The sequence below is a fragment of the Salarias fasciatus genome, chromosome 9, assembly GCF_902148845.1.
Source record: "Salarias fasciatus chromosome 9, fSalaFa1.1, whole genome shotgun sequence".
Taxonomy (NCBI): Eukaryota; Metazoa; Chordata; class Actinopteri; order Blenniiformes; family Blenniidae; genus Salarias; species Salarias fasciatus.
The window spans coordinates 10212798-10229133 of NC_043753.1; the positions used below are offsets into that span (position 1 = coordinate 10212798).

Consider the following 16336-nt stretch of genomic DNA (forward strand, 5'->3'; position numbering starts at 1 on the left):
CCAACAGCTAGTAAGGATAACAGCAGCCATCTAGACAAAAGAGACAAATGATTTCAGGTTGTGATTGTTATATTTGACTGACTTCAATTACTTAACATCTCTGAACCCTCACCTCAGTTGCAACCCCATCGCGTCAGCTGCAGTGGACAACAAAGTCAGTCAGACAATGATTCAAACACTGAGCTTCCTGTTGTAAGCTTCTCTCTCTGGGTCTTAATTGGATACAGGTGTGGAAGAAAGGCGTGACCACCAGTGAAGGTTTAGCCACATAGGTATGGGGCAAAAAAATTGAGTGTTGTTTCACAATCCATTTCCCTTTTCTTTATAGTTTTAATATAAGCATAAAAAATTGTGAATAACATATCTAGCATTAAAGTACATAAAATGAAGATCAAAATAAACTAATCATGCTTTATTAATCCTCTTGAGGAAAATGAATGAAGCTGAACCTGGTTCTGCAGTTTTCATCCTCATTTGGATTTGTTGGGGTTTTTTTTTTCTCTGTAAAAGTGCCTTGAAATTATTGTGTTGTATTTGGTGCTATAGAAATGAAATGGAAATGGAGTGAATATTGTTAAAACAAGAAGTTATAGCGGAAACATTTAAGTTTTAGGTGAACAATAGAGAAACGTTGCTCTTAACTGACATAAATATACTTTGTAAATTTTATTTATTAAAAATAATGTACTTAATTTCGAGTCAAATGTGGTTAATTAAAGTTTTCAAAACAGAAGCTAACCGAATTTCCCATGAGTGACAAGAAATGTGTCCCACTTTCTACAATGCCCTTCAAAATAAGGCAAAATTGTCTCCCGCCTTATCAAAAGTTCATCAAAAACATCGTTGAGGACTTTTACTTTGAAATCTGCATCCCTCCTCCGTATCCCGTAGCTTCCTGTTGGAGACACCGACAGCCGGCGACCGGAGGTGGGGAGCCTCATGTTGACGCTCCCTCTGACAGGTACTCTCCGCCGCGATGAGGCTCCGACTGGCCGGGGTCGTGCTGCTGGCGGCGGCCGCCTACTACATCTACCTGCCGCTGCCGAGCGGCGTGTGCGAGCCGTGGAAGCTGATGCTGCTGGACGCGGTGTTCCGACCCACCTTGCTGGCGGTGAGAGCCGGGGGATGCTCTGACTGAGAGCCGGGGGACGAGGTGACAGAGACGGGCAGTGCGCTCACAGAGAGCCGCGGAGGGCACGGAGGTTGAGGGAAAAAAACTCAGATAACGAAGATCTTAACATGAAGCATGATGTAAAGAGCAGAAAAAGGGGTTGGATGTAATCAAAATTGAACCTTCAGTTTCCTAATATTAACAAAAAAAAAAAAAAAAAAAAAAAAATCGAAACTAGTAAAATTAGACACTTGAACAAAATTACAAAAATGCTTTTTTTTTTATTGTATTAATGTTTATTTGTAGTTGTGGGGAAAAAAACATAAAATTGCTGCTTTACGGATCACAAAACATAACACCCCTAAAATAATAGCACTTAGAATATTCATCTTATGAGTTTTATGGTTTTTTTTCCAATGATAAAAAGTAAAATGTCATGAAATCTTCCTTTATCTCACAAGATAAAGACGTATCAAAGTGTGACGTTTACACTATGTACTAATTTTAAATAAAATTAACTGTTATAAATGAAGAGCTAACTTAAGATTACTATATGAAATACATTTTTGGTAATTTTCCCATTTTACAGATTCAAGTCAAAGGGATATCCCTGTGTTTTAGATTGTAATGTGATTGAAGTTCTCCATTAAATGTAACATTCAGTCATTTTCAACTTCATGAAAAATATAAAGTTTAACATTTACAGTAGTTTTAAATATTAAAAAAAATGTTCATATGCTACTGTGCTTTATGTTATATTGTGATCAGTGTTGGGCAAGTGACTTTGTAAAAGTATTGCATAACTTGAAAAGAATTTGGATCCCCTGGAACTTTAAAATTCTTTTCCACTTCATACTCTTTGAGGATGTCAATTTATAATGTCATTATTTTTCATGTGTTGGGCATTCAGACAGTACCAGGAAGTATATTTCATTATCATACAATGAGTTTCAGAGCTGTCAAAAGATTATTTTTTACAATTGTGATATTGTGATTTATCACAGATTTGACACAGTTAGTTGCGATTGATTGCGTTTTGAATTTCATCTTTAAAATTCAGCTATTTTGCATTTCAAGGCAGTTTAAAGTCCATAATGTAAAGTATTTCTCACCAGTGTCTTAATTGGGAATCAAATGAACAAAAAGGACAGAGGGAGTCATTTATTCCTGAAGGAAGTGTCATTTAACTTTATATCCCACATTGAAAAATTAGTGTCATCTAAATTGTAACGAAGTTTGATTATTTCCGTGTGTTCACCTGGCCAAGTCATCAGACAAGACCACTTCCTGAATGCTCTGCAGCAGCAGACTGTGCAGGCCAGCTTTCACTCCACATCTGCATCAGTGAACCACCTGATTTTCCTCTTTTCCTTGTTTGGACCACCTTTGATAGGTCGTGACCTCTGTAAGCCAGGAACACTTCAACAAGTGCTGCAGGTTTTCAGTTTTTCTGACACAGAGGTGTTTCACACTTGCTCAAATCCTCGTGCAGCAGATCCTCACATGAGCTCCAGAAGCCACAAACGAGGACATTTGAACTTTGACCTTTTACCTGCTTCTTTTTAAGTAGTTGCATGTGTGCAGGAGGTGAAACGCTTTTGTCTTTTTGGGCTCTCACACCTTCCTCTCATGCGTCAGTGCGGTCCAACGGGTTCACACACACACACACACACACACACACACACACACACACACACACACACACACACACACACACACACACACACACACTTTGCTCAGGACTGCTGTTCACACCCCGCCCAGAGGTTTGAAGTGAGCGAGGAGTGAGTTTGAATAAAAGAGTTATCAGAAGTTGTGTCTTTCACCTCAGGGTTCAAGCTTGTGACCTTTCACCTGTGGTGTGACTGCAGCCCTCTGATGGTGTTTCCAGGGTGACATTGCTCACGAGCTGGGCCTGTGCCACCGGATCCACCTGCTGAACCGGCTGGTGTGCCTGGTCGAAGACGTCGACGCTCGATCCTCCGCCACCTTGCAAGTGACCGACACCCTGCTGGGCGGCATCCAACCCGGGTCTTTCAGCCGAAGGGGGGGAAGAAGCTGAAGAGAGCGGTCCTGTATTACCACGGGGGAGGATGGGCTCTCGGCAGCATGCGTCAGTTTCTCACAATGGGCAATTTCTCCTAATCACAACTAGTATTGGATTAATTCAGTAATCAGGAGTTTAAAGAAATAGTAACTGCTAGGAAAACAGCTCAAGCTAACAGTTCAATGAGCTGGACAGAGAGAGACAGCAGCTCTGCGACTGGTTTTCATTGTAAGTTACAATGTGAAGGAAACTTCTTTAATCGTCTCTATGTAATAACGTGCTGCCTCACAATCTCACAACGTTATTAAAAATGGTTACAGATCAATGTTGCTAATACTCCAACGTCCTTCATGTTGCTGCAGGAGGAACAAGTTCATGGTTATTTAGGTGATCCACCACTGGACAGCTGTCGAGGTTGCTCTTTGATTTACTTTGATTTACTTTGATACATATTGAAAAAGGAACAATTAAGAGTTGGAAAAGTGAGGTGTGCCTAATTCACATTTTAGATTATTTCCATCCTGTGTTTATTGATTTTTTTTTTCATCATCCCAACCTTTTTAGAATTATTTTTATTTGGGGATTGTTCAGACTTGCAGTAAATATCCTGTACATTTATGTACTAATTATGTTTTGCTAATAAGATCCAAAGTTGCACAAAAAATAATAATGATGATAATAATTAACTGTTTGTCTTACAAATAGAGATTTTCAGGTTAATTTTGTTAAAAGTGCGACAGTTTACTGTTTAATAAGAAGCATTGTCCTCTCAGGGGGGAACAAAGCAACAAGCAAGAAAAACAAACCCCAGCTTTTTAATTTTTGATGTTTTTTTTTAACTACATGGGTAATTTTACGTATAAAATCGACATACTTCTTTGATTTTGCGACTTTATTCCAGAAGATTTAATCTATTTTTATACAATCGTGGCTTCCAGTACATTTGAGCACCAACAGCCAACTGCAGAACAACATCACAAAGCGGTGTTTTTACATTCTGAGATGTTTGATGATCATTTGACTGTTGGTCACCGAATCTCTCGTCCCTACAGGGATGACCTCTTACGACTACATCTGCCGGACGCTGGCTGAGGAGCTGGATGCTGTCGTCATGTCTGTCGAGTAAGTTTCATGCTTCAGATTAAAAAAAAAAAAAAAAAAAAAAGGTAGTTTTCCTCTGTATTAAACTGCAAGTTGGGGATTACAGGAAGTTGTAAAGCAAACTGCCAGCAGCAGTAGACTCTTCATGACTGGATAATCCACTCGTTGTTGTCGGAGGATTATTTTTAGGTCGCAGTCTGTGAAATCGTCGGCAGCCTCCTGACTGCCGACCTCGGATTTGCTTCTTATTCTGAAACAATGATGTCTATGCAAGCAGGCAGCTTGTGTGGTAAGCCTGTGTCTCTTTCTGAACAGCGGAGGTTTTTAAAACAGTTGCTTGTAGTGTTGCACATGTTTCCTTTCATATGAAAGTTGTATCAACTCGGACTCAGCCTGCAGGTACACGCCCAGACTGTTCCTCCAGACGCAGAACAAAGAGAACACCGTGTTCGGGCAACGTGCCCGAGGCCTCATGGTTCTTCTAGAACAATAGTGACAAAAACTGAGGATATAGTACAAAACTAGGAAGACCCAGCGTGTGAGGACTGAAGAGAACCTGCTGTTCTGAGTTAGACCACTGGGGAAGTAGGGATCCACTGAAGTGGTGTAGCACAACATCCAAAACTTGTGATCGCAGGCTACTCCGGCGCATTTATTACATTTTTGGGGATGCAGCGAATTTCATACAGAAAAGATGGACTTCAAGTGAATAAGGTGGCATTTGGGGCATTTCGCTCTATGAGACATTGTTAAAAATGTTAAAATCAACCTATTTTTCTCCCATTTTTAAAATAATACTTTTTTTTCAGAGGGATTTTGCTTTTTCCAGGTTTCCTGAAAAGGTTGTTTTTTTAATATCGACCCGAATTTGCTCATTGGCGTTCATTAAAGATCCAATATGTGAGGCTTTTAAGTGGTGTCACTTTTGAACATTAGGTGGCAGGAGTGAGTCACAGCAGCTCTTAGTTAAGCCTCTTACTGTTTGTTTTACTAAGATCTTCAGATCAGAATCTCCAGAGTGTGAGGTCTGCTGTTCAATCTGGACTGAGGACTGTCAAACATGTGGTTCATGTTCCGAAGCCTTAAAAAGCTGCACCTCATTTCTCAGCTGGCCCTTGCGTAATGTCTCGGTTGCTATAGTTACCGCCTGGTTCCAGAGGCGGTGTTCCCAGATCAGTACGAGGATGCGATGGCGGCGGCGCGGGCCTTCCTGTCCGAGGAGGTGTGCCAACGCTACGGCATCGACCCCGAGAGGACGTGTGTGTCCGGAGACAGCGCCGGGGGAAATCTGGCTGCTGCCGTGTCTCAGGGGGTAAACACACACACACACACACACACACACACACACACACACACACACACACACACACACACACACACACACACACACACAGTGCATTAAGTGACTGGTTAGTGTGCGATTTTTGATTGTTTGTGACTGTGTGCACAGCTCGCCTTAGACGACGCCCAGAAGGTGAAGTTTAAGATCCAGGCCCTGATCTACCCGGTGCTGCAGACTCTGGACTTCCACACGTCGTCCTACCAGCAGAACCAGGCCGTGCCCATCCTCCACCGCCACATCATGATCCGCTTCTGGCTGCAGTACCTGGGCGGAGACTCGTCCCTGGAGCCCGTGCTGCTCGCCAACAACCACAGCGCCCTGGACGAGCCGGCCGTCACCGCCGCCATGCGCTCCAGGGTCAGCTGGACCGCCCTGCTGCCGCCCACCGGGCGGGGCAGGCGCTTCGAGCCGCTGGTCCAGAAAACGGGCACCCCGGGCGTGGTGGGCAGGTTGCCCGCGCTCACGGACGTGAGGGCGGCGCCGCTGCTGGCCGAGTCGGAGGTCCTGAGCAGGACCCCCAAGGCGTACGTGATGACCTGCGAGTTCGACGTGCTGCGGGACGACGGGCTGATGTACGCCAGGCGCCTGCGGGACGCCGGCATCGACGTGACCAACGAGCACCTGGTGGACGGCTTCCACGGCTGCATGGTGTACTCCCAGCTGCCCATGCTGTCCGGCGTCGGCCAGAGGAGCCTGGCCAGCTACGCTCGCTGGCTGGACCAGAACCTGTAGGTGAGCGCGTCCGTCCTGGAGCCACCAAAGAAGAAGAGCAGCAGAGGTCCGAGACCTCCGAGCTGCATCTGCAGGGAAAAACAGAAAACGTAGCTTTATCTCAGAAGATCTCAGGTTCGATTCCCTGTGTGGCTGCTCCCTGACAGAGGAGCACAGTCCTGGGCGTCCTCCATGTTTTTGATGTTTCTCGCTCCAGCACCCCTGAATCTGGTGATGAATGTATCTTGTCTGATAAGAATCTGCTCAGGTGATCTGGTGTGTTGGTGCAGGGGCTCGCTGAGTTGAGGCTCTTCCTTAATCTACAAAAATAACATTATCATCATTTAAAAAGGCCAAAATCAAGTCTTGCGATTTTCATGTTAATCTTGATAGTATGACCAACTTGGAAATTTGATCTGTTTGAGGTGTTATGCTGCCATTCATCATAAAGAAATACTATTTTTAATCCAGCTCCACACATACTGCCGCTTTGACAAGTCAAAATTGCTTCACTGAGCTCTCTTTTAGTCTTGTCTCATCTGATAACACTGTGGATGTTTTCAGTTTGACAGTATGTTTGAACACATTGAAGCGTCGATAGTATTTTCATGTTTCACTCCTTCACAGTTGTGACTGCTGCCGAGTCTCAGCTCATGGAGTTTTTCTAGTGTCTAGTAATTTGTATGGATTTGATTTGTGAAATCATTTTTCAGTTTTGGAGTTTCCTGTAACTTTAGAAGTGAGGAAATTCCTGCTTTGACAGCATTTGGTTAAAAGTCTGAACTTTCCCACCCCCCAGTTACACTTTCCTGGATGGAAGTCAAAACTTCCTCGTTTTAAAAGTTTTCTGCACGTGTTTTTAGTATTTTACTGACAGATAAAATCAAGCTTTTTGTCAAGCCCTCTATTATTATACCCCCTTCTATTTTCACATTTGGAAGCAACAAACAAACCAAAAAACTGTCATTATTTTACCCTGAAACCTTTGTTTTTAATAGCAGAATTAGAAAAACCGCTTTTTTGTGAAACTGTTCAAGGTCAAACTGACTTTCAGATTCAACGGTGTGGGTCAAATTGTGTTTTCTAGTTTATTAATGTAAAATGTTTGCTGCATACAAATGCTGTGAAACTACAAAACTACATTCTCCCTGTTTTCTATGACATTTATTCCAAATTAATCAATTCATCAACGTCAGATTGCCTCGTTAAACATTTTAAATCTATATTTTATCTGCAGCCAAAGTGTGAACATCATATAAGGCTGTTATAAATCAAGTCAGTTTTCATTATGAAAAACTCTTAAACACTGGAACCATATTCATTTAAAAAAAAAAAAAAAAAAAAAGTGTAACTGAATGCAAAACTTTCAGACGGAGGCAGTGTGCTCATGGCTTATTGTTTTTGTTGGAGATACAGTCGTGAATGTGGAACTCGCAATACTGCAACTTCTGGTACAGCTGCAGAGTTGTCGATGCGCTCAGTCCTATAAAAAGCACTTTCAAAGAGAAATAAAAAGCAGATGACCTCAAATCTGTCAGAAAGGCCGTGAATAAACTGCTCTTGACAGTAATGGGGGATTTTTGGAAGTTCTTACCGCTAAAAGAAACCTGAACCGCTGACTTTTGGCTGCAGTTAAGTGCAATAATTCAAAGAGACAAGAGCTCTGTCTGCTCGCTTCACTCACCAGGATCGCTTTTTAACTGCTTACTTTGCTCTAATCTCATGGCTCATTTGCGTGGTCAATACCTTCACACCAGAATCCTAAAGCCACTGGACATTAATAATGACCTGTGAGCTTAAATTGACCCAAATAAAGCGTGTACCATCTTTACCGTAAAATAACGACGTATCACTGACGTATCCACTTATTTCGCTAAACCCCTATTATGGGTCTTATTAAATGGAATTCAGCGCCAATGTAACCGTTACCGTATTTTCTAGAATATATTTCACATTGGTGGAAAAAATGCTTCATAAAGAGGGAAAAGTAATACAAGTTCCCCCAGCATTCTATTGTCATACAGTGACATCTAGTGGACCTAAATGATATGTAACCACCCCCACCCACAACTTAGAATTTGAATAAAATGGTATCAGTATGTTTTTGTTGTTGTTGCAAAGCTGCTGTCTCTCTCTCTCTGCTCATGAAGCTGCTTTCAAGTATTTTCAGACTCTGTTGTCTCCAGTAAATAGTGAATCTGTTACAATTTCAACAAACTCCTGTTTACTGGAGGACGTACAGAACCGTCACTCGGCTTGTTGTGCGTTATCGTCTTGATCTAAAAAAGAGTTGTAGAGCTGCTATCTCTCAATGAACTGAGGAATTTTGGCGTTTCCCTCGTGTCTTCTCTTTTTTTTTAATCTGAGTTTTTAACTAATCAAATTAACTGTATTAAATTAAAAAAACTGTTGATGTTAAAATTATAAAGTGTGCCCAGTTAGATAATATAAGTCACGCAGGCTTTTGAAGGGAAAAGCTCCAGACGTCTCCTCATTTTATGTATCTGCAGACACTTTGGGATGGATATGGCATGGATACATGTTATTTTGGTCTTTTAGAGTTGTCTTTGCACTTTTTCTACAAAAAACAGTGGATTTATGTCGGCGTGTCCCTCTGCACACGAGGAATGCGATCCCTGGCAGCCGCACCATGCAGAACACTGGCAGCATTTTTCATTGAGCTCCTCATCAAAAAAAAAAAAAAAAAAAAACCTCACTGAGTTCCTGAAAAGAATCCTTTTAAAAGTGTGTGTTCTGCATCTGTTGCTGCTTTGTTGAAGAAGTTAGCAAGATAAGCATTTGTCATACTGCCTCCAGTCTGAGTTTTCTCTCTTTTATGATGCACTGAAACTCCTGATGATACAGTGGTGATTGTGTTTGGTTGGAAAAAGTGTGCCAGAGTTCACAGCAGTGTGGACTCCCCGCATTGTGCAATATTGTGTGTTTGAGAGTGTCCCCTCGAACCCCCGACCTGCTGCACTGACGACCATGACGGCTGTGAAATTTATGCGAGAATTACGGCATAACCACCCGAGCCGTGATCCCCGGTGGACTATCGGGTTTCTCCACCTCATCCACCCCCCCACGCCCCCCCCATACTGCCTCACGGTGTTCAAAATGAGCTGTCAGACCGTTTTGGCTCGGAAACTCGAGCACAGTTTGGCCGCTTGATGATATTCAAGGTTAGAAATGTGAACACTGAGATGTTCCTCTTGAATCCTACAAATACTACGCCCCATGTAATGTGACTTCTGTGCACTAGATGGCAGCAGTGAGTCCATATCCCTGTTTTTAAAGGTTTTTCTGTTATTTCTTGCAGAGAGCTTTAAGTTTCCAATCACTACTCTCATCAGAGTCTGCTGCTTTCAGGGTATTACAAGACTCGCTGCGCCACATTGTGGTACAAAGTGGCATTACAAGGCAAATTGCACAGTTCCCAGCATTCTTGTGAACTTTGGTGTATTTCTCTGCACGTTGATTAAAAATATAACACTATCATTTTAAAAAAAATTATGTGCAATATAATAGTTTACTGTGAATCAGTATTGTTAAATGATCAAAGTGAGGCAAAACAACAGTCGCACCATCTTCTAAAAGACAATTTTGTGAAGTGTTGCTGGTAAGTTTACCGAACTGAGCAAGTTTCGACTTGCAATGCCGTTTTATACCACTAGATGGTGTGTTGGTCACTGAGAAGTAGTTTGAAATATCTTGGTTAAGATTCTGTTATGTGAATAACTTATGAATTAGTATAAAAACTCCTGCTGGGCTTATAATTTCTATGAAGAATCTGGTTTATTGTGTGCTGGGAAATCTTTAGTGCTTTATGAGGAGCAGGATGTTGGTATTTTATTAGTGCTGTATTGTATTTAAATTATTTGGGTGTTTCTTTGTTACTGCTACATTCCTCAATGCTTTACTGTGATTAAAATTACGGGAGCTTTTTTTATTGTGAGATTTTCTCTGTGATGTTTATCTCATTCCATCCAAAGAGTCATATTCAGTTCCTTACAACAACCGTCTGATTTTCTTCTGATTATTTAAAAAATAAATCTTGATTTACTCCAGTAAAATCTGTTCTTAGTGCTTTTTTAAATCATTTGCATGTGATATTGTGGTTTAAAAAAGGATTGTTGTGTTTAGAAAACTCCTTGTGAAAAGAGTGTGTCCCTCAGGGGTCAGTGTTGGGGCCTAAGCTGTTTTTAAAAATGCATTACTGACAGATCTGAAGTATCTGATCTAGTGGAATTTGTTTTGTTTGCCGATTACACACAAATGTTTTCAGGACTGGTGAGATTTAAAGCAACTTTTGGACTTCATCACTTGAGGTTCAAGTAAAATTAAACCATAGTTTGACAAAAAAAAAATCTTTGAATCTGTGAAAAACAACACTTAATTTTTGGAAAATGTAGAACACTCATGTAAAGGTAGAAAATTGAGGGTATAGATACAGAAAGGGTGAGTCAAAGCAAACTTCTGTGTGTGATCTCTGTTGACAAAATTTGTTGGAAACCAACTTTGATAAATAAGAAACTGAGAAGCATCTCAGTCCTGGCCACAACAAAGAACACGATAGATAAAACTTCACTTCACGTTCTTCATAATTCACTGGTTTTACCTCATTTAACTTTCTGTGGGGGTATGGGGCAAAACATATGCCACTTCATCACGAAGAGTTTTTATTCTGCCAAAAACAAAAAAATAGTAACAAGAATTGTTCACAATTTTATTTTTCATGAAAAACAACAATCCACTATTTTTACAATCTAAATATTTAAAATTCACCGACCATGCAGAGTTCAAAGTCCTGACATATGAAAACACTTGTGCATCATGGAGTTACTCTATTATATATCAGATGGAGCTTAAATGAAGAAAAGCACACACTGCTTCATTTTAAGTGTGACTCAGGAGATGGCGCCAGATCTCAGCTCGGGCTGCATCTGCAGGTCAGCTGTGAGAAATATGCAGGGATCAAGTGTTTCTTTTATTCCTGATTTATCCTGGAGTTTTATGATCACTGTAAAGTTTTACGGGCTCTCTCTGATGGATCAACACCTCGGAGATTCTTTCCAGCTTTGTCTTCCCATTTACAGTTCTGACCTGACGTCCTGCTAGAATGAGAAGTCATAAAATACTTCACAATAAAAGACAGACTCGTGCCAGATCATCCTCCGTCTGTCATCCTGGCCAGAATGAGAAGGTAGTTTATTCTCTGGAAAACGTGACGGATTTCTGGTTCCTTTCTTTCTCCTGTTCGTCAAGTCAGAACCTGCAGAGACAGAAAGAAACCGGTGCGTGGCGGAAACGGCATGCCTGCGAGGTCATGTGATCGCCGGCTTCAGGTAAACAGGTGAACCTGACAGACAAGTGCGTGTGTGTATGTGTGCACACACACTCATTAGGAAACTTGTACTTTGTTTTCCCACAGCCATGTGACCCTGGTTCAGTAGGGTGGCTGCAGAGCCCCAAAGTCCCCATTTCAACCTCAGCAGTGTCCGTCACTTCTGCAGGATTCATTGAAATGTGGTGTAAAGACCAAAGAAAATCCCCTGATTTAATTGTTTTAAGTTTACAGAGGTTTCAAACATATTTTGGTTCGGGAGTCACTTACAGCCCGATTTCATCTGGGGTGTGTCAGACCAGTAAATTAGTGCCATAACAACCTTAAAATTTAAACTTTACCACATGAAAATGTCTATATTATTGCAAAACCAAAAATTTACTTCATTAAAGTTAGAACAATTCCAAATTAAATAGTATCTTCTGGTGCAAAATACAGATAGAAAAAAGAAACTTGTCCTATAGCTGTTGCAGTATGGATGTTTTTCACCTGACAGCACTGACTTTCATGCAGCATCACCTGTATCTCATTTCAAGTCTCAGCATTGTGTCGGCTAATATTAAGGATTTTTTTTTTTTTAATCAATATTTTCTTTGAAATTTTTACAATTTATTGGTTTAGCAGGCTTGATTGAAGCCTCTTGCAGGCTGGTTTTGGCCCATGGGCCCTATGTTTGACACCTGCTCTATGATATTGTCACACCTACGTTTTGTACAACAGTTTATTTCATAACTTAAATTTGTATTGTTTACATGGACAATAGCTAACCTCGTTTTAAATAAAACACAGTGTTTCATCCTCCTGTATTAATACAATTCAGCCTCTCGCTGTTGACCTGAAAATGTCGACTAGAATTAAACACCATCAGGTGAGACTGAAAGCTCTGATTTCTAGAAGTTTTGACAGGATTCAGGACGCAGCTGCACCGTCTACACTTGACGGTTGCTTAAAAGTGACTGATACAGCAACAGGCAAGGAGTCGAGGGGTGGGGGCAGGGGGTGTCCGACAGCCTCACAGTTTGCCCCAGGGCCTAATTGCAGCTGAGTCCATCCCTGCCTCGAGGCCTAATCTGCTGACCTTTCCATTCAGCTCACATGGGGGAAGATCCCCCCCCCCCATTCCCCCCCCCCCAAAAAAGTGCACATTTAACATGTGGTCAGATAAAAACACACATGCGCTGCTCTTCACAGCACCACAGCATGAAGGTGCAGAGTCTGCTGTGTGTGTGTGTTTGTGTGCATGTGAGCGTGTGTGTGTGAGAGAGAGAGAGACCCTGCAGGGGCCGGGCTTCCTCCCTGCCCCCTGGTGCTGCTCGTTAATCACCGGGTGCCGAGATGATCATTTCTAAGAAAAACAGAGCCGCCGGGAGCGAAAACAAACCAGTGAGAATGTGAAAGGAAAGCCGGAGCGGCGGGGAATTCATGAGGGAGAATGTTATCGCGGCGACTAAAGGTCATATTGTTCACTTCTTCCTGACAGAGAGAGAGAGAGAGAGAGAGAGAGAGTGAGGCAATTTGGAGGGAGGAGGGTGAGTCTGCAGAAAAAGAGAGGGAAGGAGGACAGAGAAAGATTAGTAGGGAGGAAGAGAAAACCACAATGTGGGCCTCAAACTGCACCAGGACACATTTAACAAGTGCAGCCAAAAGCATTTGGACGTCTAGGAAGCCTTCACATTTATATTTTGAGCTGTATCAGCCTCCACTCCCCTGAACACATTACCGAGAGAGAAGTTATTTTCTAGCATTATTCCCTCTGTCTGTAGTGTTGGGTCTCACTGGTTGTTGTTTCACTGTTTGTGGTCATTTTGCATCAGTCTCTGGAGTCCTGTTCCTTCTTTTATTGCGCATTCACATCTAATTTTATTTGTTTCACTCCGTTTTTCCACATTCTCTGGTCTTTTTTCAGGTGTGCTCTTTATGTGTAATGCAACCTGTTTTATTTTTATTCTATAATACATTTAATTAACTTGTTGGGACTTGAGTTTGTGTATATTGCATTGTCAGTAAATGAGCCTGAGGCTGACCTCGCCTAGAAGTCATGTCGACTGCAGATCTTTTTACAAGCGGCTGATCAGAAGAATTTATTATCAGTTCAGCCTCTCCATGCTTATGTTTTGTTGTTATGAACTCTGAGTTCTTCATCTTGGCAGTCACGTTGTAACTAACCTGGAAAAACCAGCAGAGGCTTTTGCTCATGAAATCGTGGCAGGGCAGGGTTTAAAGTTTACACGTAATAAATCAGAGTGAAACGACAAAGCAAGCAAGGCTCTGGAATAAATATGAAAACAAACCTCGCTGAATATCTTCAAGGAGAAACAAGCCTGCAGCTTCATGCAGCCTCATGCAGCTTCATACAGTGTCAAGCAGCCTCACGCAGCCTCACGTAGCTTCATGCAGCTTCATACAGATTCCTTCAGGATCATGCAGCTTCATGCAGCTTCATGCAGCTTCCTTCAGGATCATGCAGCTTCATACAGCTTCATACAGCTTCCTTCAGGATCATGCAGCTTCATACAGCTTCATACAGCTTCCTTCAGGATCCTACAGCTTCATACAGCTTCATACAGCTTCATGCAGCTTCCTTCAGGATCATGCAGCTTCATGCAGCTTCCTTCAGGATCATGCAGCTTCATACAGCTTCATGCAGCTTCCTTCAGGATCATGCAGCTTCATGCAGCTTCCTTCAGGCTCATACAGCTTCATGCAGCTTCCTTCAGGATCATGCAGCTTCATGTAGCTTCATACAACTTCATGCAGCTTCCTTCAGGGTCATGCAGCTTCAGACAGCTTCATGCAGCTTCCTTCAGGCTCATACAGCTTCATGCAGCTTCATACAGCTTCACGCAGCTTCATGCAGCTTCATGCAGCTTCATGCAGCTTCCTTCAGGCTCATACAGCCTCATGCAGCTTCATGCAGCTTCTTCAGTCTCATTCAGAATGATGCAGATTCATGCACATTCATACACCTTCATACAACTTCATGCAGCGTCCTTCTGACTCATGCAGCTTCATGCAGATTCATGCAGCGTCATGCAGCTTCTTGCAGGTTCATACAGCTTCATGCAGCTTCCTTCAGGCTCATGCAGCCTCACACAGCGTCATGCAGCTTCGTGCAGGTTCACACAGCTTCATACAGTTTCATCTTCAATTCATAAATAAGGAATAATGTGACATTATTGCCACCGCTTTTGGCATTAATAGCTTATGAACCCACTACTGTAGTAATATCAATAACTCGATTACAATTTGAAATCCGCTGTTATCCTGGTGGCAAAATCAAAATGTCATTTTATGTATTTAAACAACAAATTCATTGATTTGCATGGTGGCAACTTCTGATGATGACAGACAATGGACATTCAAACAGGAAAAGAAGACCAATTATTATTGAAAAAAATAATAATGAAAAAACGTACATAGTAAATATAACAACATCTTTAATGTGCAGCAACAGAAATCTTTTCAGACAGGAAAATTAGGGAGGGCTCAGACCTGGTGGTTATCGGTTGGCTCTGGCTCCTCGAGGTTCAGCAGGAAATGAATGGAAGTCAATGGAACAACCTCCAAAAGTGACAAAGCTAATATGTGAGGGTGTAAATTTAATTCCAGTGTTTGTGGAAAAAGATTATTAATAAAAACATTCACCTAATTTATGAAAACAATAGTGTGAACACTGATATGTTCTGAGGCTGACTCCCTGTTTCTCTATCAGAGCGCACGCCAAGAAAAACACTCTCCAGACACACGCACACACACACACACACACACACACACACACACACACACACACACACACACACACACACACACACACACACACACGCATGATTATCCAGACCATCAGAAAGAACACAGGACCCAGAGCTGAACAATATCACTGATATGTGGCTCTTTCTTTCTCTCTCTCTTTTACACACACACACACACACACACACACACACACACACACACACACACACACACACACACCTCTAAAAGGGAAAGGAGGTGGAACAACCAAGACCACCAATGTTCAGGCTGGAAACCTGAGATGTGACCAATGAGCAAACAGGAAAGTTTTGGGGACTTTCCAAAATTTCCCAAAAATCCTTCTTTGGCTCCATTTGTCATATTTCTGTTTCTGTACATGTGTGGAGCTGTTCTGTGTGTCATAGGTTTTTTTGGGGTTTTTTTAACGTGTGTGTGTGTGTGTGTGTGTGTGTGTGTGTGTGTGTGTGTGTGTGTGTGTGTGTGTGTGTGTGTGTGTGTGTGTGTGTGTGTGTGTGTGTGTGTGTGTGTGTGGCTGCTTATTCACTGCTTCATTTCATTTCAGGAATCAGGCGTCCACAAGGAAGCTGGACATTGAATAGGGTTCCTCTCCCTGGAGAGCAAGAGTGAGAGACACCCCTTTCCCACACACACACACACACACACACACACACACGCCAGTCTATGTATGTGCACTCACCTGTTTTGGGGATAATGTAAATTACTCGTTCACATAGTACTTGGTTTGACAATTATTAGTTATCACACAGGTTATAATAAGCGTCCAAAAAATGTAGCTAAGTCAGTGTAAGTCAATGTTGAAGTGACATTAAACACACATTATGTCCACAGGGTTTACGTGTCTGTGCATGCTTCGGTTTGTGTGTGTGTGTGTGTGTGTGTGTGTGTGTGTGTCTGCTTTTATGACTCAGT

At 42.0% G+C, this 16336-nt stretch overlaps 1 protein-coding gene across 1 annotated transcript; it reads left to right on the forward strand.

The window, feature by feature from the left end:
• The first annotated feature begins 913 nt into the window (after positions 1 to 913).
• Positions 914 to 9022, forward strand: LOC115394610 (neutral cholesterol ester hydrolase 1-like). The gene is given in 6 exon segments (XM_030099955.1): positions 914 to 1111; positions 3003 to 3135; positions 3138 to 3224; positions 4211 to 4280; positions 5400 to 5571; positions 5710 to 9022. Coding segments are annotated over 6 exon segments (1221 nt in total). The 5' UTR covers positions 914 to 976; the 3' UTR covers positions 6334 to 9022.
• The last annotated feature ends 7314 nt before the right edge of the window (positions 9023 to 16336 follow it).